The sequence below is a fragment of the Histomonas meleagridis genome, assembly GCF_020186115.1.
Source record: "Histomonas meleagridis strain 2922-C6/04-10x chromosome Unknown contig_95, whole genome shotgun sequence".
In the NCBI taxonomy this organism is placed as follows: Eukaryota; Parabasalia; order Tritrichomonadida; family Dientamoebidae; genus Histomonas; species Histomonas meleagridis.
The window spans coordinates 124,564-146,533 of record NW_027150927.1 but is presented as its reverse complement, the minus strand read 5'-3'; the positions used below and the strand labels follow the sequence as shown (position 1 = coordinate 146,533).

Genomic DNA, 21,970 nt, shown 5'->3' with positions numbered 1-21,970 from the left:
CTAAAAACATATTTAAATAAGAAGGATAAGAAATATAGAATATAATAAGTTTTGCATTAAACATTAATGCAAAATAATGGCTGAAAAGATATCTTTTCTATTCTCATATTTTATAATCCTTCTTTGATTATATATCTCAGTAGTTCGATTTTATTTATTAATTATGTAGTTTTTTTCTTGAAGGCGTTGGAATTCGTCCTGAATTTTATAAAATCAAAAAGCATAAACATTCATAAAAAATTGGCCGATATGAAAACCGACTTAATTCAATTTTCGTTATCACCACTTTACTTTTTCTATAAAATTCAGTTGGTCGCTGGTCAGTTATAAATGCTGAAATCGATTGGCGTACTGACAAGCGGCGGTGATAACGCTGGTCTCAATGCTCTCATTCGTTCTGTTGCACGTACAGGTGCTCATAAAGGTCTTACCGTTTATGGTGTTCGTCGTGGTTATCGTGGACTTATTGAAGGTCAAATGTTCCCTCTTAATTCAAGAGCAGTTTCTGGTACACTTGGTCTTGGTGGTACATGGCTTGGTACAGCTCGTTTACCTGAATGGACTGATCCAAAAGTCCGACGTGAAGCCATCCGTAATATGAATCGCATGGGCATTGAAGGTCTTATAGTTTGTGGTGGCAATGGTTCTCTTACCGGTGCATACAATCTTTACAAAGATGGCTTCCCTGTTATTGGAATTCCAGGATCAATTGATGATGATGTTAATGGAACTGAAGTTTGTCTTGGCGTTGACACAGCCTTAAATATCATCATTGAAGCCATTGATCGTATCCGTGATTGTGCATCTTCCATTCAACGAGCATTTGTTGTCGAAGTCATGGGTAGAGATTGCGGTGCCCTTGCATTGATGGCTGCTTCAGCCACTGGTGCCGAAGTATGTCTTGTTCCCGAGATCCCAGCCCCACCAATGGAGAAAATTGCCGATGCAATCACAAATGCTTACGTTAAAGGCAAGCCTCATGCTATTGTTGTCGTCGCAGAAGGATGGAAACCAGGCACACAAGCACTTGTTAAGTTCCTTCAAGAACACCAGGATACAACCGGCTTCGATGTGAGGACAACTGTTCTCGGATACACCCAAAGAGGTGGCGCACCAACTTACCGCGATAGATTGTATGGAACATTAATGGGATCTGCTGCTGTTGACGCATTACTTAACGGAGAAACCGGAAAAATGGTCGGTGTCGTCGATGGAAAAATCCAATTGGTGCCTCTGGAACAACTCGTAGGAAAGCTGAAACCAATCAGCAAGGATTTGCTCAAGCTTTATAACGAACTTGACGTCTAAATTTTATAATTAATATTTTTGATTTTACGCTTTGTAATTACATCTCATTATTATTTTGCATATAATTCTCTGAAAATAGTATTCATAAAGAAAAAACTATTTTTATAGATATTTCCGTCCGAAAAAATTATTAATTTTATAAAATAACGAATGACATTGTTTAATACTAAAAAGTCTTTTTGGGTAATACGTAAATATTGTGTTTAGCAATTATGATTTATCTAAAATATTTAAGAAATGAATATTTATGTTATTGATCAAATTTTTCATTTTTATAATACATGAAATTTTCCAAAATCACAATCAAATCTCTATCATTCTGAGAGAATATAATATTAAGGTTCTCAATCAATGATTCATTTACAATTATAGAAAAATATTTTCACAATTAATTTATGAAAAGTAAAAATTACAAACTTTATATTCGGACACTTGCCAATTCTTTTTCATATACTTCTTTCATTTTTAATTGACTTATTAATCCATCTCTTTCAGTATGTCCATATATTTAAATGAAATCTTAAGGCATATTAAAATTTGCACCTATTCAAGATTCGTTTTCATTCCTTTTCCTTTCTTTTAAATTACCAGTAATCAAACGTAATGTTATGCGAATCGGTAAATATTTTATCCATGGATTCTGAGAATGATGAGCGAACAACGTCTTATAATCTATTCACATCTTTTTCGAAATGTTAAATACTTTGCATTAAAAGTTCTTTATCGACATTATCATCTGAAATTATCCAGCCTGGCATTATGCTTTGTAATCTATATAAAAAGGCTTGAGTGTTTGTTTATTAGAAAAATGTTTCATACATAAAAACATCAAATTTTTATTAATAAACCAACAAATTACTTGGTGATTTGTGTGTAGAGATCAGATTTAATTGTTTCATATTCAGTAGTAAGTTCGCTTACTCTAAATTCCCATTCTTCTTCTCTTTCAGCTTCTTTATCTTTAAATTCATTTTCTTGTGTTTCAAGTCTCTCATCTAACAATGCAGAAGATGCGCTCAATCTTTCAATCATTAACTGCAACTCAAGTTTCCTTTTTCGTAATTTTTCATTTTTCTTGTTTGCCGCTACAAGCGCCTTTTTAGCTTCATTCAGTAATTCGTTTACTTCTTTATACCTCGCTTCTAATTCATCAAGGAATTGAAAAGCTTCATCTCTTTCCGAGATTGGTTTCTTTCGTCGAGTTGTTGTTGTCGTATATGGGGATTTCTTATTTCCTCCTTTTAGAGAAAATGGAGAATTGACTTTAATAGGAACTTTTGAACCATGTATTGGTGATTTTTTGATTTGATTTAATTGTAAATCAGTTGTGTAAAATTTGTTTTCTTTGAGTATAGGTGATGGTGGATTAAGTGTTGAGAATTTGATGTCCTGACGTTCTTTGGTTGGAGTTAACAATAAAGTGTGAATATCCCTTTCTGATTGGCCTTCTTCATGTTCATCTAAAATGGGTTGTTCTTCTTCATTTATGGTGTTTTCTTCTTTTATTTGTGTATCTTCAATATTTTGAGTCTGCAAAATTTCTGTAGAAGATTCTTTTGTTTCATTTAGTGATTTATTTTGGTTTATCGGTATTTCTTCCTGTGATTTAGATTTTTGATTAATTTTACTTTCATTTTTTTTCACGATTTTTTCTAAGATTTGATTATTTGGATTTTCATTTTCATTGCATTGAATGTAATTAACGCTACGATTAGCACATGCAAACACCTGTTGGAATATGTTTTCAGACATAATTTCTTTTCCCAAAAAATCCTAAACGTATAAATTTTTGAAAGCGTTTTAATCAGCCATAATTATGGATTCAGTAAAATAACAAAACATAATTAAACTCTTAATTGTTAATTTATAGCAAATCAACACATGCTTCATTTGAGCTACTAAATATCTAACGGGATATAGACGCGGAATTTTTTTATTTCGATTAAAAAAAAAATATTAAAAATTTTTTATTAACAATTATTTAAACTTTCTTATTAGGTATTCAAACGTTATTTCTTCGATTTGTTTTAATTTTATATACTATTGGCGCATTTCTATTTCTTTGTTTATTTAATCTTCGTTTTTGTTTTTGTTTTTCGATAAAAAATTCTGTAATTTTATTAATTGAATATGTTTTCATCCATATTATTTACTATGTTTATTCAAAAGATTGAATTTGAGAAAATTCTTGATAATAACTTTGATTATTTTGGAATGAATAATTTGGCATTGGATTTAACATATATTGACCATCATAATTATAGTAGTAACTTTGGTTGTACATTTAAAATTATGGAAGAATGCCACTAGCACAAAATTTTATTATTCAGAACTCCAAAATTTTGGTGGCGTTCTTTCTGACACGTACACTTTTCTGTAAAGCATTCTTTAATCTGATTAATTGAGAAGAAATTGAATGAAAAACGATTAAATCCATGATATGTAAACGGTCACCGCAGAAAAAATTTTGTTTTGTTCATAATAAATCAATACACATTTATAATTTTAATTTGTAAACCCAAAAAATATTTATAATTATCAATGGTCTTTGTTAAGTACTAAATTATTTTAATTTTTTTTTGATAGATAACCAATTCCAGTTCAAATTAAAAAGTTGAAATCTCTCTCTATTACATTTTTTATAATTATATAATATATTTAAATTTTTTGTTAATTTTGATTTATATTCAGTTGATATTGAGTTCTATTCATTTTAAAATCAAAATATCATGAAAATTTATTTTGAAATATAATAAACAACATAATAATTCCAATTGATAGCACGATATGATTTTAGTATATTATTATTTGATTTGGAGATAAAAATGTTTATAATAAGAAAATACGATCAAAAAGCATAGAAAAGACATAAAAATTTTCAATTACTCTGATGATATAAAGCAACAAAAAACATGGTTTGAACTGACAGTGTTTATCGAAACAGTAATGATTCCAGAATTCAGGATAAAAAAGCATTACTAGCCGACAAACACAATGAATAATCATTTCCAGAAATAAGGCAATTTTGATTTCATTGAAATATCGTGTCAGAATTATTTATATCCAAATATCGTATTCAAATAGTCTATCGTTTGAGGAGTTAGTATTCACCAAAATGGATTTCGAGAGAACAGACCATCAATTCCAAAGAGGAGATGACATTTATTTCATCGATAGAAATAAAACAGATTTATGGAAAGCAAAAATTAAAAAATGTAATGAAAAATATTATGCAATTCATTTTGAAGATGTTGATAAAGTAGATAAAAAAGTAAAAGGTACCGAAAGGCTTCTTGAAAGGACAGAGAAAAACAATCAAATTTATGAAGCACAATTAAAACAAAGGGAAGAGCTCGAAAAATCAATGAAAGAAAAAGAAGAAGAAGAGGAAAACGAAAACCCATCTCACGAAGAAGAACTTGATGACGAAAATAAAACCGCAGACAAAGATTTAGATACAGATAGTAATAAAAAGAAAAAACGATCCGGGAAATTACGCTCAAAGCGCCCCATCATAGACAGTCGCGAAATAGTGAAAAACGCGTGGTCCATGGGCTTCCATGAAATCGAGAAATTTCGCAAATTTTTGAAAAAAAACCTCAACAACACCATGTCTGAGTACGAGAAGTACTATAAAATGGTTCATGTGACCGAAAATCCATATTTCAAGCTTGGTGGGCAAACATCGTCAACAGTTGAAAATCAATTTTGGGAGGATTGTAGTATTTTTTGGAAGCGCCTTTGTCCAAACGAAGCTGTAGTGAACACAGTTCAATTTATTCGGAAAGTTTCGGAACTACTTCGTTTGCCAAATCAAACCGAATCAAATGCACGCGATGCGATAAGGTTTATCTTTGACCCGGAGATCCAGCCTGAGACAGAGTTCATGCAATTCTGCGCGTTTATGGCTATGTTCGGACCTGCTCCGACAGCGATGCGAAAGATCGGTCACTTTTTGAAGTGTCCGCAAAACATAATGAATTCCATTGTGTTCAACGACATGTCCGAACTTGCGAATACTAACATAGAGGATATGGAAATGAACTGCTTCACATTAAGTTTGGGCGAAGGAAAAGAGAAAAATGTATACAACAGAGTGTCCGTGGATACAAATGGAAAATATTTGGTAGACGCAGATGGTGTCGAGTATGAATCTTGGGAAGAGCTGTTCGAGAAGTATAGTGAGTAATAAAGTGCCTTTATGAATAGCAAAATTATATTATTGTGTGGAATGCGTTGTGTGTATCATATGAATTATTATTAATTGAAGTGGTTCTCTATATTGAATTCAATTGATTATAGATATTGTTTGAAGAAGCAGATTTCCCTTGATTCGATGTATTGTTTGTACATGATCCCCATGAAGAAACAGATTTCCATTGATTATAGATATTGTTTGAAGAAACAGATTTCCCTTGATTCGATGTATTGTTTGAAGAAGCAGATTTCCCTTGATTCGATGTATTGTTTGAAGAAACAGATTTCCCTTGATTCGATGTATTGTTTGTACATGATCCCCATGCAGAAACAGATTTCCCTTGATTATTAATATTGTATGAAGAAACAGATTTCCCTTGATTCGATGTATTGTTTGCGCATGATCCCCATGCAGAAACAGATTTCCCTTGATTATTAATATTGTATGAAGAAACAGATTTCCCTTGATTATTAATATTGTATGAAGAAACAGATTTCCATTGATTATTAATATTGTATGAAGAAACAGATTTCTCTTGATTCGATGTATTGTTTGCGCATGATCCCCATGCAGAAACAGATTTCCCTTGATTATTAATATTGTATGAAGAAACAGATTTCTCTTGATTCGATGTATTGTTTGAAGAAACAGATTTCCCTTGATTCGATGTATTGTTTGCGCATGATCCCCATGCAGAAACAGATTTCCCTTGATTATTAATATTGTATGAAGAAACAGATTTCCCTTGATTCGATGTATTGTTTGCGCATGATCCCCATGCAGAAACAGATTTCCCTTGATTATTAATATTGTATGAAGAAACAGATTTCTCTTGATTCGATGTATTGTTTGCGCATGATCCCCATGCAGAAACAGATTTCCATTGATTATTAATATTGTATGAAGAAACAGATTTCCATTGATTATTAATATTGTATGAAGAAACAGATTTCTCTTGATTCGATGTATTGTTTGAAGAAACAGATTTCCCTTGATTCGATGTATTGTTTGCGCATGATCCCCATGCAGAAACAGATTTCCCTTGATTATTAATATTGTATGAAGAAACAGATTTCCCTTGATTATTAATATTGTATGAAGAAACAGATTTCCATTGATTATTAATATTGTATGAAGAAACAGATTTCCCTTGATTCGATGTATTGTTTGCGCATGATCCCCATGCAGAAACAGATTTCCATTGATTATTAATATTGTATGAAGAAACAGATTTCCCTTGATTATTAATATTGTATGAAGAAACAGATTTCCATTGATTATTAATATTGTATGAAAAAACAGATTTCCATTGATTATTAATATTGTATGAAGAAACAGATTTCCCTTGATTATTAATATTGTATGAAGAAACAGATTTCCATTGATTATTAATATTGTATGAAGAAACAGATTTCCATTGATTATTAATATTGTATGAAGAAACAGATTTCCCTTGATTATTAATATTGTATGAAGAAACAGATTTCTCTTGATTATTAATATTGTATGAAGAAACAGATTTCCCTTGATTCGATGTATTGTTTGCGCATGATCCCCATGCAGAAACAGATTTCCATTGATTATTAATATTGTATGAAGAAACAGATTTCCCTTGATTCGATGTATTGTTTGCGCATGATCCCCATGCAGAAACAGATTTCCCTTGATTATTAATATTGTATGAAGAAACAGATTTCCCTTGATTATTAATATTGTATGAAGAAACAGATTTCCCTTGATTATTAATATTGTATGAAGAAACAGATTTCTCTTGATTCGATGTATTGTTTGCGCATGATCCCCATGCAGAAACAGATTTCCATTGATTATTAATATTGTATGAAGAAACAGATTTCTCTTGATTCGATGTATTGTTTGTACATGATCCCCATGCAGAAACAGATTTCCATTGATTATTAATATTGTATGAAGAAACAGATTTCTCTTGATTCGATGTATTGTTTGCGCATGATCCCCATGCAGAAACAGATTTCCATTGATTATTAATATTGTATGAAGAAACAGATTTCCATTGATTATTAATATTGTATGAAGAAACAGATTTCTCTTGATTCGATGTATTGTTTGAAGAAACAGATTTCCCTTGATTCGATGTATTGTTTGCGCATGATCCCCATGCAGAAACAGATTTCCCTTGATTATTAATATTGTATGAAGAAACAGATTTCTCTTGATTATTAATATTGTATGAAGAAACAGATTTCCCTTGATTATTAATATTGTATGAAGAAACAGATTTCCCTTGATTATTAATATTGTATGAAGAAACAGATTTCCATTGATTATTAATATTGTATGAAGAAACAGATTTCCCTTGATTATTAATATTGTATGAAGAAACAGATTTCCCTTGATTCGATGTATTGTTTGCGCATGATCCCCATGCAGAAACAGATTTCCATTGATTATTAATATTGTATGAAGAAACAGATTTCTCTTGATTCGATGTATTGTTTGTACATGATCCCCATGCAGAAACAGATTTCCATTGATTATTAATATTGTATGAAGAAACAGATTTCCATTGATTATTAATATTGTATGAAGAAACAGATTTCTCTTGATTCGATGTATTGTTTGCGCATGATCCCCATGCAGAAACAGATTTCCATTGATTATTAATATTGTATGAAGAAACAGATTTCCCTTGATTATTAATATTGTATGAAGAAACAGATTTCCATTGATTATTAATATTGTATGAAAAAACAGATTTCCATTGATTATTAATATTGTATGAAGAAACAGATTTCCCTTGATTATTAATATTGTATGAAAAAACAGATTTCTCTTGATTATTAATATTGTATGAAGAAACAGATTTCCCTTGATTATTAATATTGTATGAAAAAACAGATTTCCATTGATTATTAATATTGTATGAAGAAACAGATTTCCCTTGATTATTAATATTGTATGAAGAAACAGATTTCCATTGATTATTAATATTGTATGAAGAAACAGATTTCCCTTGATTATTAATATTGTATGAAGAAACAGATTTCTCTTGATTATTAATATTGTATGAAGAAACAGATTTCCCTTGATTCGATGTATTGTTTGTACATGATCCCCATGCAGAAACAGATTTCCATTGATTATTAATATTGTATGAAGAAACAGATTTCCCTTGATTCGATGTATTGTTTGCGCATGATCCCCATGCAGAAACAGATTTCCATTGATTATTAATATTGTATGAAGAAACAGATTTCCCTTGATTCGATGTATTGTTTGTACATGATCCCCATGCAGAAACATATTTCCATTGATTATAATTATTATTTAATGATACCAGACAATTAGAATTATTGTTTGAAGATGCTTCACATCTTGGGATAGCTTTTAAATTATCATTTGAATTCAAATCTGTTCCAATTAATTTTATTATATAAATCTGCTTCGTGTTGAGTACTAATTTTAATTTTACCGATGACATTATTGTTTTGTTTGCCTGTGTGGGATAAATTTTCTAATTGCATCCAATAAAAATGCCAGAAAATTAACAGTTATATTCTCAATATTTGGGGCACCCGGTTACTTTACAAAAAAGTGAAAATGATTTTTACTCAATTTCAGAAGAGCTTCTTTCCCTTGAAATGATTCTTAAGTGCGCTAAATGGCCAAATACCAAGCTTGCCATCGTTTGCGCATGTTGAGAATGCATCTTTAGTTACACGAATTCCAAGGATTATATTATTGTGAATTCCTTCGCTCTTAGTAACAGCCTTTCCACCAAATGCTGCAGCCTTTGAAGCAAATCCACTTGAAGCAGCTCCTGATGCCTTTTCGCGAATTTCTGGAATATCAATTAATCCAAGATCAGTCCAATCATCACCTTCCAAAACGAAGAGACGAGGTGCGCAATCAAATCCACCACCAATAAGGGCAGTATTGCTTATGAAGCAAAGTGAAAGTAATGGAAGGCCATTGATGTTATGTTGTCTAACTGGGGCATCATCTTGTTCTATCTCGCTGGTTTTGACAAATCTGATGTAGGAGTCTTGGGAAGTGAAAGCAATCCATTCGCCATCTGGAGATCTTGCTGTTGCATTGCACCATCCTTGGCATGAGTAAGTTTGGAGAGCAAAATCAATCTTCTTGCTCTTGCTTCCTGATTTCTTCATATGGTCTTTAGCTTCTTTATCATCGATTGTGAAATATGTCATATGACGATCAGAACATGAGCAAATAATATGAAGATTGTCTGGCATGAAATCAACTGTTAGTGATGTTGGGTGCTTGTGATCATAGGTAAAAGATTGCCACCAATTTTGATTTGGATCATATGAGCAAACACGTAATTTCTTGGAACCTGTTGCACAAACAAACTTTGTGCCATCTGGAGACCACCTGACAAATGTAGCAGCCCTATCTAACTTGAGAAGAACCAGTTGTTTCTTCCATTCTTTTTTATCTTCTGATAATTTCCAGACATAAGCATTACGATCATGAGAACATGTAACAATTGAATCATCGACTGGGTTCCAATCACAGCTGCTAATGAGTTGAGTGTGTTCTTTGAGAGTATAAAGAAGTTCTGTTGTCTTGCCATTAACTTTATAAATCAAAAGATCCGAGGTATTAGGACAAAGAGCAACCATAGTTCCATCTTTGTTCCATGCATGGCAAGAAATTGGAGCATCGCAGAAATCAAGCGAATAAGCCATCGCTCAAATGTCTAGTGCGGTTATTTTTACTTTTTCAAACAATCGTTTGTCCCCAAAACTTTTTGAATGTTTTACTCAAAAACTTCGATCTAAAAATTACACGTAAAAAATCTTCTTTCCAACTATTTACAAGATTAAAAACTTTAGGAATGTCTTTTTTATTGAATTACAAACAATTTGATCCAAGTTCACCAAAAAAGATTAATCTAAATATGATCTTTAGCGGCTGAACTGGAAGGGTTTCGAGGAAATCAATCAACCGAACTTGATAAACTTGGCTCAGAATTACTCTTTGATATAGAAACTGATTCAAACCGACTACTTGAATCTTCATATAACATTTTCACTGTAGGGAATTCTTCTGAATCTGGGAATGTGGAATCTGAAACGCTTTTAGACTCTGATTCGAATGCTTTTTCACTCGAAGTTTCGTATTTGATACTTACTGTTGGTATATTTTCCGGATCTGGAAAACTTGAAGAACAGTTTTCAGGCATATGCGGAATCTGTGGACCTGAGTCTTCAAATGTTATACCCACAGAAGGATATTCTGTCGGAGATTCAACATCAATAATTTTCTTTCGATATGGACAAGAAGAACTTTCAGGAAATCCTTCACCAATAGGTGTAACAGTTGGTACTTCAGCGTACGTTTTTGGATTTTCTGGGTCTAAGTCAACTTTGTTATCTTCATCCATATTATCTTCTTTATCTGCTGGCCATGAAATTTCGTTCCGAACTTTTCGATTCTTTTTGAAATAAAAAATAGTTAGGACTGTAATAACTGAGACCGGAACAAAAACTGATAATGCGATGAGAATATATTTTTTGGTATTTGATTCTTCTGGAGATGGTTGGTAACCATAGATAACACGGAAACCTTTGGAGTGAATGAGGTCTTTGAAGAAAACACTGTTGTAATTATGATCTGAACTGAATTTTAATCCAAAATCAGATGCATGGATCTCTGAAAAATTCGAAAGTTTACGCATAATGAATGCACTGTTGTTTTCACGTATGATGAGTTGAGTTGATGCAAAAATATGTTCAGGTTTTGATTCACCATATAATACAAGAATTGGATTAATGGGATCAAAGCTGAAATTGAATTCATATCTGTTATCTCCAAGAGCGCTGTTGAAATAACAATATGTTTTTTGACTTTCAGCTGTTATATATAAAGAATCTTGAAGTGAATTGGATAATAAAATGTCATCACAGTTAAATGGGAAAACAGCAGCACCAAAAGAAACAAAATTAGATCCTTCTTGGTTGCTTTGTATAGTAAAAATACCTTCTTCATCGCCAAACCAAAAGCCTCCAATATTATCTTCGACTGAAAAGGTTCCTTGAAGGCAATACGACTGATTACATTTGGTAAATGTTTCCATTGTAGTATAAGCGAATGTATTTAAGAGAATTGCTGTTCTCGATCTTGTAATATTAAGACAAATTCTTTCATTTCTCTTAAGTGTTGTTGTAAATATTTGAGCTGATTTTTTTACCTCGTAGAAATGAGTGCAATTTTGGTAGGAGTTGGCCAATACGAGGAGGAAACTCAACATCTTTAATTTTCTTTGAGGGTTGTAAACCAAACAAAACATGTCAAACGAAGTCAGGCCACCTAAAATTTGATAGTAAAGTATTCACTTTTTGAACCAATTTCAGTTGCAACAAAATCTCCCTTTGCCAATTGTCTGGAAAAGAACAAGCACAAAGCCTTCGAGATGAAAAAGACTTAATCAAAAACATCATAGAAATATCACCAACATATAAAAAAATTGTTAAGATTGTTAAATGAGAAAAACTTTAAATATTTTAATAATTGTGATTTTAGATCTAATTAAATTTTTAAAGATTACAGTTATAAAAAATACATTTTTAATTAATTCCTTCAAATTAAATTAAATAACATTATGCATTACTGACATATTAACAACCCATAAATTTATTGCTTTCAATTTTTGACAATCTTCATATTTCCCATTGAAAAAATTTTCTTATCGAAATTTATTTCAAAAATGAATGGTTTATTTGATAATGTCAGGTACCCCAATAGTTCACATCACATTGTCCGCTAAAATATAGACAAATATCAAATGTAAACGAGTTCACTTCACTTTCATCTAATGGCTGAAGACGAAGTCCAAACATTAGTTATCGATAATGGTTCTGGTATGTGCAAGGCTGGTTTCGCTGGTGATGAAGCACCACGCTCAGTTTTCCCATCAATTGTTGGTCGTCCAAAGTATGTCCAAACAATTGCTGGTGGTCAAAACAAGGATACATATGTTGGTGATGAAGCATGCGCTAAGGCAGGTATCCTCATCCTTAAGTACCCAATTGAACACGGTATCGTTACCAACTGGGACGATATGGAAAAGATCTGGCACCACACATTCTACAACGAATTACGTGTTGATCCAGCTGAACATCCAGTTCTTCTTACAGAAGCCCCAATGAACCCAAAGGCCAACCGTGAAAAGATGATCCAACTCCAATTCGAAACATTCAACGTTCCAGCATTCTATGTTGGTATCCAAGCCGTTCTTTCCCTTTACTCCTCAGGTCGTACAACCGGTATTGTTTTCGATGCAGGTGATGGTGTTTCCCACACAGTTCCAATCTACGAAGGTTACTCCCTTCCACACGCCATCATGCGTATCAACCTTGCTGGTCGTGATCTCACAGCCTACCTCCAAAAGATCCTCAACGAACGTGGTTACACCTTCACAACATCCGCCGAAAAGGAAATTGTTCGTGATATTAAGGAGAAGCACGCATATGTTGCTCTTGATTTCGATGAAGAAATGAACAAGGCCGTCACAACATCCGAATGCGACATCTCATACACACTTCCAGATGGCAACGTCATCACCATCGCCAACGAGCGCTTCAGGTGCCCAGAACTTCTTTTCAAGCCACACTTCAATGGCTTCGAATTCGAAGGTATTGACCAAACCCTCTTCAACTCCATCATGGCATGCGATATCGATGTCCGTAAGGATCTCTACGCTAACATTGTTCTTTCCGGTGGTACCACAATGTTCGAAGGTCTCCCAGAACGTATGGAGAAGGAAATGGTTCGCCTCGCACCACCAACAATGAAGATCAAAGTCGTCGCTCCACCAGAACGTAAGTACGCAGTTTGGATCGGTGGTTCCATCCTTGCCTCCCTTGCAACATTCCCACAAATGGTTATCACACGTGACGAATACAACGAAGCTGGTCCAGGAATTGTCCACCGCAAGTGCTTCTAAACAATTTGATAGCATTAATTTTACTTTTTTTATTTTATAATTTTTCTATTTCCAATCATCTTTATATGCAAATAGAATCGATTTAATTTAAATAAAGAATTTGTTATATTGCATTTCATATTAAATCTTAGTAAAATTCAAATGAAACGAATAGACTTAAGGAGCAGTCAGCAAATGTTATTGAATTGTGCTTTTGCAATATTACTTATTTACAAAAAATTGCTGCTTAACGTTCTATTTGTCTGAGCATGAAGTTGCAGTTCAAAGCCGGAAGGCTTGCAGAACTTCGGAAAAACAGATTTCAAAAGGAAGTAAAACATGACGACGCAGAGTTAGGTATAAATCAAATGAAAGCTAATATCCAAATTAACGAAAATTTTCAATTGAACGAAGATATTTATCAAGCAATCCAAGAAAACTTAGAGAATAGACAAAAACTATGTATGGTATTACAAGATGTTTTTAATCGATGCAATCCGCAAATTTTTTATGCCATTATTCAATCAGATTTATATGATCAAATTTTATTAATTTTAGATCAATCAAACGATTCATTTCTCTTTTACAACCTATATAAAATTGCTACTTCAGTTGCAAATGTTACCATATTAACAATTTCAAAAGGAATAATTCCTATTTTGTTGCGCAATCTCCAATCCCCTGACCCTAAAATGATTCACGTATCAATGAAGTTCATTAGGCGTATCATATATTCTGGATTTCAACAACGCGTTTTTTTGTTTGCTTCTAATTTTTATGGAACTATTTTAAATTTGCTTCGATTTCCTCCTTCTCCTGATATTAATTTCAAGTACATAGCACATACGATATTAAAATTTGTTCGATATGATCCTGTTTATTCTGCTTTTGGTTATATTCAAAAAGGAGGAGATCTTCCTCAAAGATCGGAAGTGATTCAATCATGTAAAATAGTTGGATTTTCGCCAAAAGTACTTCTAACAGTTTCACATTTCTTAAAGTATGGGAATCAATTCCGTTCTAACAAAGCTCTCTATCACATTTTACCATTTTTTTTGGAATCAAACGACATAAAAACCGCCGAATATGCGATTACGGTTATATCAGAATTATCCATTTTTTGTGAAGAAAATGTCCATTCAATTGTCTCGTTCAAATATTTCAGTGACTTTATCAAAAAGTGGATTCACATTCAAAATCAAGAAATTATTATTCAAATCATGACGATTTTGACACATATTACATATTATACAGGGTCACAATATCAAAACTTTATGATGAAGTGTGATGTATTTCATTCAAGTTATCATATTTTGTTTAATTCACCGCCTGATGTTCAATTTGCAACATCTCGTTTTTTAGTAAATGCATCATCTACATTTGAAAACGTAATTTTAGAATGTTCTGATGCAAGATTTGTTGACTCTCTTATCAACTTAGTTAATGATTCGACATTTAACGTTAAAAATGAGTCTTGTTGGTTTTTGATTAACATTTTGGACTACTGTTCGAATAAGTTGCAATTGATTTCTGATGAATTAATTTTAACATTTTTTGATTTTTTGGAAAATGGCGAAACTGGTTCCACAGAACTTCTTGAGCCGATTTTGTGCCTTTTTATTGAGCTTTCGCAATCACTTGGAGATGAGTTTGTTGAGAAATTAAAGAAAGATGAATTGATTAATAGCCTTCACGAAATATGTGCAAATACTAATGGTGAAATAATGAGGAAAGCTTCTTATTTGTTAAACGAGATTATGAGTGATGAAAATGAAGATGAAACTGATGAAATATTTTGAAATGTGATATAAATAAAATAAATGTTTTATTATATTGTAATCTTTTAAGTTGGTTATTAATGAGATTGTGTTTATACCAATATTGCTTTTTTTTGATGTTATAGTAAAAATTTGGTATATTTACTTCAAGTTGATGAAATATTGAATGGCTTTTTCTTTTGTTATTAATTGTGCCTCTTAGTAGTTGATTTTCCGATTCATTTTTTGTCTCATGACAATTTTTAATGGTGCTATCATAAAAATCATTGCTTTTCTTGAATTTCATAATATGAAAAGAAATGTGTAAAAAATGAATTCTTTGTTCTTGCTTTTGTTGATTCTTCTTAATTTTTTTGTTTTTATCAAACATTTCAATTTCTTTAAAAAAAAACTAAAAACATTTTCTTTTATTTGCATCATAAACAAAAATATAACAGTTGAATTACAATATTATTAATTGACATTATTTTAATTTTATCAAATTTGTCAACTATTACATTTACTTTATGGAAACATTCTCTTTATCTATATTTAATTTTGTGTGGCAAGAGTGTTTCCCATTGTTTTGATTTAAGTTAACTTTTTTGGGAAGTGATACAAAAAAGTGTAATTCAATTTCAAAATTTTGGTTCAAATTCTATTATCAAAAAGTTGTATCGTACATGTAAAACATTAAAAAAATGTTTTTTCAATACGTTACACACGTATAGTTGGCCGAACGGTTTTTGCTATTTTTATAAATGATTTTATTTGTAAAAGTTCAAGGACAAGAAGAACCACTTGAAATAGAAATTGAAGAAGATGCCACAATCTCACTATTAATTGCCATGGTTTCGTCTGTTACAAATCATCCACCGGAGAAAATCACCATTACTGTTGACGACAAAATAATCCCACCAGAAACACAAATTTCGAGTCTCAATTTAGGAAAAATATTATACTTTACTGCAACACTTGAAAATCCTGATTCAAGTGATCAATTTCTTGAATCAATGTTTAATGCTGATGAACAACGGCGTATTATGCAGCAAATTCAACAACAACGTATTCATGACAATTATGAATATGCAATTCAAAACAATCCAGAACATTTTGTATCATATTCATTATTATTCATTTCATGTAAAATTAACAATGAACCTGTTAGAGCCCTTATTGATACTGGCGCACAAGTTTCTATTCTCCCTCTTACCATTGCACAACAATGTCATGTTGATTATCTTATTGATCGCCGTTTCCAATCCGTTTGCATTGGAGTTGGTGCTCAAACAACAATAGGTCGAATCCACTCTCTTCAGGTACAGGTAGATGACTGGGTATGGACAAATCCGTTCACCGTAATGGAAGGTCCGCTCGATCACTGCATCCTCGGAGTGGACTGGATGACAAAGAACCAGGCGGTAATCGATTTAAAGAACCACTGTTTGGTTATGGGCGAGAAGAGAATTCCATTCTTGAATCATGGCTGATTTTGATGTTTTGCATATTTACGAAATAAAATTAAAACGGAAAAAATTTGTTTTTGGATTATTAACTTAATAAACTTTAAAGATATAATTTTTAATCGCTTTGATGGCAAAAAGGGAAAGAAAATTTATTCTTTTCTTTAATGTTTTTGAGCTTGAGTTTAATTACTAAAGAATCAGTAGTATTAAATTAAATTAATCAAATTAAAATATATTTTTTTGAATTTAGTGTTTCTTCAATTCATCTTTTAATAAGTTTTGTAGAAACTTCTGGTGTACATATCCTTTTCCTGGAAAAGGCTAAAATCCAATTAAACATTATCCACCATTTGCTTTCTTTACTATCTCAACCACATGAGACACATGTTATTGATTAATTCTAACTCTGTTATTATTTGAACATAATTTAGAAGTAAGTCATTATTTTGTTTTGGCTTATTGTTAACAATATATATTCAACAAGTGAGAAAATTTTTGTTTTAACTTTTCACATCATTTGGAGAGGAAGTGAGTATTGTAACACTTTGCTTCCATTGTCTTCCTTAAATTTTAACTGCTTCATTTAAGCTAATATTTTCAATTTCTCTTTCTGTTTATGTTTTTTGTGATGTAAACTTTAAAAATTTAACAATCCCAAATTCAAATTTTCATTTCTACAACTTAAATGATGTATTACTTCATTTATTATGGATACAATAAATTATTTGACAAAAGCTTATGTATAAATAAAACATTTTAATGACGATATCAATTTATATGGTTCAAACCATTTAAATTACTTTATTAAAGTGATCTTAATCTCAATTTTTATTTAATTTTTACATTTCTTCATATCAAACATTTATCATTTCTTATTAAAGAACGGATGCTTCAATGCGTCAGAAGCTGATATTCTAAATCTGAAGTCTGCCTTCAGCATCTTCGACACCAAGTCTATTGCCTCTGGCGTGCATTTCTCCTGATCGGCCGTGTCTATATATCTTTGGAGGCCGCATCCCTCAACTTTAAGCAGCGCCTTATACAGCCTCTTATCGATTGGCAACTCAAAGTCCGCAACTAAACTCACAACTTTTTTCCCGCCAATAAAACAGCCCATGTTAATCAGCTGCTCATACGCATTCTTCTTCGGCTCAATAATTATACGATTAAAAAGCATAATAGAAAAGACTAAACCTGCAGCCCATATGTCAACGGCATAATCAAGATATGGATATCCGATCATTTGCTCCGGTGATAAATATGCACGAGTTCCAGCATGAGGATTAATACGTTTGCCTGGAACATAAAACTCTGCAAGACCCCAATCAAGTATTTTGAGAGTTCGGCGCTTAAGATCAATTCCAATATTGGCTGGCTTAATGTCACGATGAATAATTCCATGGCTATGCGCATACTCTAAACCTTCAAGGAGTTGACGCATGTAATAGCGGATGTCATCTAAAGTAAACAAATAATAGGTTTCTCGCCATTTTTGAATTTCAACCCATTCAAAGATAAAGGAAAAACTCTTTGTGCATGGATCTTGAACTAGATCGAGAAGGCGGACAATGTTGGGATGACCATAAAGGTTTTTTAAGATTTTGATTTCTTTAATGTATTTGCGAATGTCAATTGGAACAAGTGCTTTAATGGCAACTTTTTCTCCTTTTTCATTGTGAGCAAGATATACTGTTGAGAATCTTCCTCTTCCAACTTTTTTTCTGATTGTATATTGATCTGGTGTTCCAAATTCTGGGTAAAAATGAATGAGATCAGTCCATTTTGGACCTAGCTTAACAAGGGCATCTTTATAAAATTCAGATTCATGAATTAAGACACCACTTGAATCCAGATCACTTCTGTCTTCAGAAGAAGATTCCATTTTACTTCTTAAGGGCGCCCAGATGACCGTTAAACAGATCGACACAATTATTATAAATTCGTAAAATTCCTGTACGTTAAGGGGTTCTCAATTTTCTGAAGTTTATTGCGCGGTAATTTTTTATATCGAGTATATCTCATTACACATAGTGCTTTAAAAAAATTGAAAAAATTTCCCCATATCCTCATATAAAGAACTATTATATGGTATATATGAAATTCTTCATTATATTATACAGCGCAAAAAAGAGTGGATATTTTATTAATTTCACACAATAATCACTAAAATCGTCTAATAAAAAAAATTCATCTATAAATAGTTTTATATAATATAGATATAAAACTAATGAACATTGTATCAAATTAATATATAAATATGAATATAAAAATTTTAAAATATAAATACATTTTTTTATGTGTATCGAAATAATCAAAAAATCAGAAAAAACTGAATAAATATTATTGATACTTCAAAATATCCAATGAAATTTAACCAACATTAAATATCTTTGAAAATCAATGTCATCACGTTTAAATATCATATATGAATTAATGTGGAAATTGTTTCATATTTTATAATTTTTCCTTAGTGGTTAATAAGATTCATTTTTTTTCTCTTATGTTTCAATATTTAAAATATTGATTTTTTCAGTCGAAAATTATCAACTTTTTTGTGTTTATTTTGTCAGAATCTTTTAATATGATATTATAAACCATTCAATATCATCGGGATATTTTGACTTTGAACAAACTTACTTAATTTTTTTCATTTCGTTTTGTGAATTTCTTGATTTTGTTTTAATTTATTTGATTTCTAGCACTATAAAACATAATACCATATTATGCTTGTATCAAAAAATTACAATAATTTGATTTATATATTATATTGATTAATTTCGTATTAATTTATTTTTTCTTCCTTTTTTCGGAAACAACATAATAAACTTAAAGTCCATGTGATATTATTTTCTGGGTCAACAAGATATTTTAAAATTTATTATATACATGGAGATATATGATATACAAAAACATGTTTTTTCGAAAGTATTGAAAAAGTTGATTTTGATCGTACTTGGTCGCAACCCTTAAAGGCTTACATTAAAGATGCATTGTGAGAAAAGAGTTTAAAATTGCTAATCTTCATTAATTCATTATTAAAACATAATGAAAATATATGAATTTATGTTGTTCTATAGTGAACTTCACCTTATTTTCTAATATTATCGAACAAATAAATTCAAGAATTACTCTATATTCATAATAAAAAAAATAAAAAAGAATCAATATCGACAGATGTCTCACGACGATTTATATCGATATCCTCAAATCAAAATATTATGAATCGATCATTTGTTTTTATATATTAAATCCAGATAATGTAGATAAAGATATCAACTCAAAATATATATATTCTAAGAAGCAATGCTATCGATATCTGATCAAACTTTGGCTCAGATAAAAACAGATCACAAATTAACAAACACGATCATAATATCATCAAAATAATGAACAAACTATTTGAAATAATTCTGAGTCTTAGAACGTTTGAACAAATAAAATTATTCAAATGCAACTTTTTATAGTGCACTGAAATTTCAAATGTATACATTGTTTTTATTGTGGCATTTTTATAACTTTTTCAAACAATGAATTATTGGAAAAGTCGTTTTTTCATGATGTAATCCCACTTTTTATCGAAAATTTTAATAAAAAAGATACAAGATAATGAACATATGTAACATACAATATCGCTATATAGGAAAACATTCAAAATCCCCGAAAAAATATGGTCGAAATCGTATCGAATTTGGAATAATTGAACAATCAAAATTAGATGACGAGAGCATTTTTGTAATTTACTACCGATGTCATTATTAACATGAAATTATCGTTGAAAAAATATTGTAAGATTTGAAGTTTGATGAAATCTGAAAATACCAAATAAAAAGTCTTGATTTACTTAGATAGACCAATGTTTGAATTATTAGGCATTTGAACCAATAATATCAAAATTATTACCAATCTTCGTCATTATTGTGATCGAAAAGATTATAATTGTATTCTTCTTCATTTTCTTGGAAATTTTCATCAAAATAACTGAGTTGTGGTTGATTATGATCAAACGTTAAATTTATGGGTCTTATTGTTGGCTGCATGACAAATATTGGCATATCAGGAGCTGTATTTGGATGATTTTGGTCCATAGCATTCTTGATTCTTCGATTTGCAGATGAAGTAGATTTATCGTACCTGTTCCTAACTGCTTGATTTGTGCGGCCAGGAAGAAATGTTGCAATTTTTTTCCATTGTCTTGGATAATATAAAAACATTTCAAAAAGAATTCTGTCTTCTTCTGGCGTCCATTCTCCATTATTTATGCCTGGTTTACAAACTTGTTCCCAATGTTCATAACATTGCTTTGGAGTTCGACTTCCGACGTATTGTGCTACCTTATCCCAGATTGTTCCGAAGATTTGAACTGCATCTTTTAAGCGCTTAGTTTCATTAGGTGTCCAATTATTTCTCATGACTATTGTTCCCGTTGGTTGTGGCACATTGTTGGCACAACTTTCAGTTTGGTTAGGATCTCTTTCCATCACGCAAATATTTTTGTGATGTGAATTTTAATCATTTAACCGTCATGAATATAGAATATTTAAATAAAATCTTATTTAAGTGATTAATCACTCAAATTTTCAATGCTCTGAAAAATCAAAATCAAAATATTTTCATAATCGAAAATTTATTGGTGTATTGCTTGGGTAGTTATAAATATAATAAATCATTTGGTATAAATTTATGTATAATTAAATTTAATACTTGGTATTAAATGAAAAAATCAAAATTGAAGTCCAAAATCTCGTTCATATCAAAAAGTGATTAAAACTGCTCAAACAAACCCTTCCCAAACATAAACAACTGAATGCAGTGGTGATGATTGTTCTGAGTTATACCATAGTTTCAAAATTTTTTTTAATTCATTATTAATTTTTCGTAATATATTTAATAAAGAAATAAAAGTCTTAGGTTTATTTGGATAATTATTTCATTATGTTAGCATTATAAGTTTTATGTTGTTGTATACAACAAACACTACTTGGAATTGTAATATTTATTTAAGAAGTACATAATGAAAATAAGACACTTTCAATTATTGTTACCAATATAAACATATCTAAAATGACTAACTTACAATTATTGCATCAAATTTATTATAAATCATATTTCATCATGTTGCCATCGTAGCTCAATCGGCTAGAGCATAAGACTCTTAATCTTGGGGTTGCGGGTTCGAGTCCCGCCGGTGGCTTTTTTAATTATCAGGTTTTCTTTTTTTCTTTTATGAGAATATTGAAAAAACCTTTTGTTTGTTTTTGATTACTCTTGAAAATAAAAATTTATCCCAATAAATTTGGTGTAAAGTATTGTT

The 21,970-nt window shown here is 31.1% G+C and overlaps 9 protein-coding genes across 9 annotated transcripts; 4 read left to right on the top strand and 5 right to left on the bottom strand.

The window, feature by feature from the left end:
* Window positions 1-330: 330 nt before the first annotated feature.
* On the top strand, window positions 331-1,308 carry GO595_009727 (6-phosphofructokinase; the record flags this gene model as incomplete). The annotated part of the gene is made up of 1 exon (XM_067923444.1): window positions 331-1,308. The coding sequence occupies one exon, from the start codon at window positions 331-333 to the stop codon at window positions 1,306-1,308; it is 978 nt and encodes a 325-aa protein (XP_067770037.1).
* A 3,115-nt stretch (window positions 1,309-4,423) lies between these two features.
* On the top strand, window positions 4,424-5,497 carry GO595_009726 (39 kDa initiator binding protein; the record flags this gene model as incomplete). The annotated part of the gene is made up of 1 exon (XM_067923443.1): window positions 4,424-5,497. One exon carries the CDS (start codon window positions 4,424-4,426, stop codon window positions 5,495-5,497), a length of 1,074 nt encoding a protein of 357 aa, XP_067770036.1.
* Window positions 5,498-5,585: 88 nt separating this feature from the next.
* On the bottom strand, window positions 5,586-8,966 carry GO595_009725 (Adhesive plaque matrix protein; the record flags this gene model as incomplete). Its single annotated transcript, XM_067923442.1, has 1 exon — window positions 5,586-8,966. The coding sequence occupies one exon, from the start codon at window positions 8,964-8,966 to the stop codon at window positions 5,586-5,588; it is 3,381 nt and encodes a 1,126-aa protein (XP_067770035.1).
* A 136-nt stretch (window positions 8,967-9,102) lies between these two features.
* On the bottom strand, window positions 9,103-10,197 carry GO595_009724 (actin-related protein 2/3 complex, subunit 1; the record flags this gene model as incomplete). Its single annotated transcript, XM_067923441.1, has 1 exon — window positions 9,103-10,197. The coding sequence occupies one exon, from the start codon at window positions 10,195-10,197 to the stop codon at window positions 9,103-9,105; it is 1,095 nt and encodes a 364-aa protein (XP_067770034.1).
* A 251-nt stretch (window positions 10,198-10,448) lies between these two features.
* GO595_009723 (uncharacterized protein) lies at window positions 10,449-11,801 on the bottom strand (the record flags this gene model as incomplete). Its single annotated transcript, XM_067923440.1, has 1 exon — window positions 10,449-11,801. One exon carries the CDS (start codon window positions 11,799-11,801, stop codon window positions 10,449-10,451), a length of 1,353 nt encoding a protein of 450 aa, XP_067770033.1.
* A 525-nt stretch (window positions 11,802-12,326) lies between these two features.
* On the top strand, window positions 12,327-13,457 carry GO595_009722 (actin; the record flags this gene model as incomplete). Its single annotated transcript, XM_067923439.1, has 1 exon — window positions 12,327-13,457. The coding sequence occupies one exon, from the start codon at window positions 12,327-12,329 to the stop codon at window positions 13,455-13,457; it is 1,131 nt and encodes a 376-aa protein (XP_067770032.1).
* A 2,497-nt stretch (window positions 13,458-15,954) lies between these two features.
* GO595_009721 (aspartic peptidase) lies at window positions 15,955-16,683 on the top strand (the record flags this gene model as incomplete). Its single annotated transcript, XM_067923438.1, has 1 exon — window positions 15,955-16,683. The coding sequence occupies one exon, from the start codon at window positions 15,955-15,957 to the stop codon at window positions 16,681-16,683; it is 729 nt and encodes a 242-aa protein (XP_067770031.1).
* Window positions 16,684-17,524: 841 nt separating this feature from the next.
* GO595_009720 (CMGC family protein kinase) lies at window positions 17,525-18,541 on the bottom strand (the record flags this gene model as incomplete). The annotated part of the gene is made up of 1 exon (XM_067923437.1): window positions 17,525-18,541. The coding sequence occupies one exon, from the start codon at window positions 18,539-18,541 to the stop codon at window positions 17,525-17,527; it is 1,017 nt and encodes a 338-aa protein (XP_067770030.1).
* Window positions 18,542-20,555: 2,014 nt separating this feature from the next.
* Window positions 20,556-21,137, bottom strand: GO595_009719 (myb-like DNA-binding domain containing protein; the record flags this gene model as incomplete). The annotated part of the gene is made up of 1 exon (XM_067923436.1): window positions 20,556-21,137. One exon carries the CDS (start codon window positions 21,135-21,137, stop codon window positions 20,556-20,558), a length of 582 nt encoding a protein of 193 aa, XP_067770029.1.
* Between the last annotated feature and the right edge of the window lie 833 nt (window positions 21,138-21,970).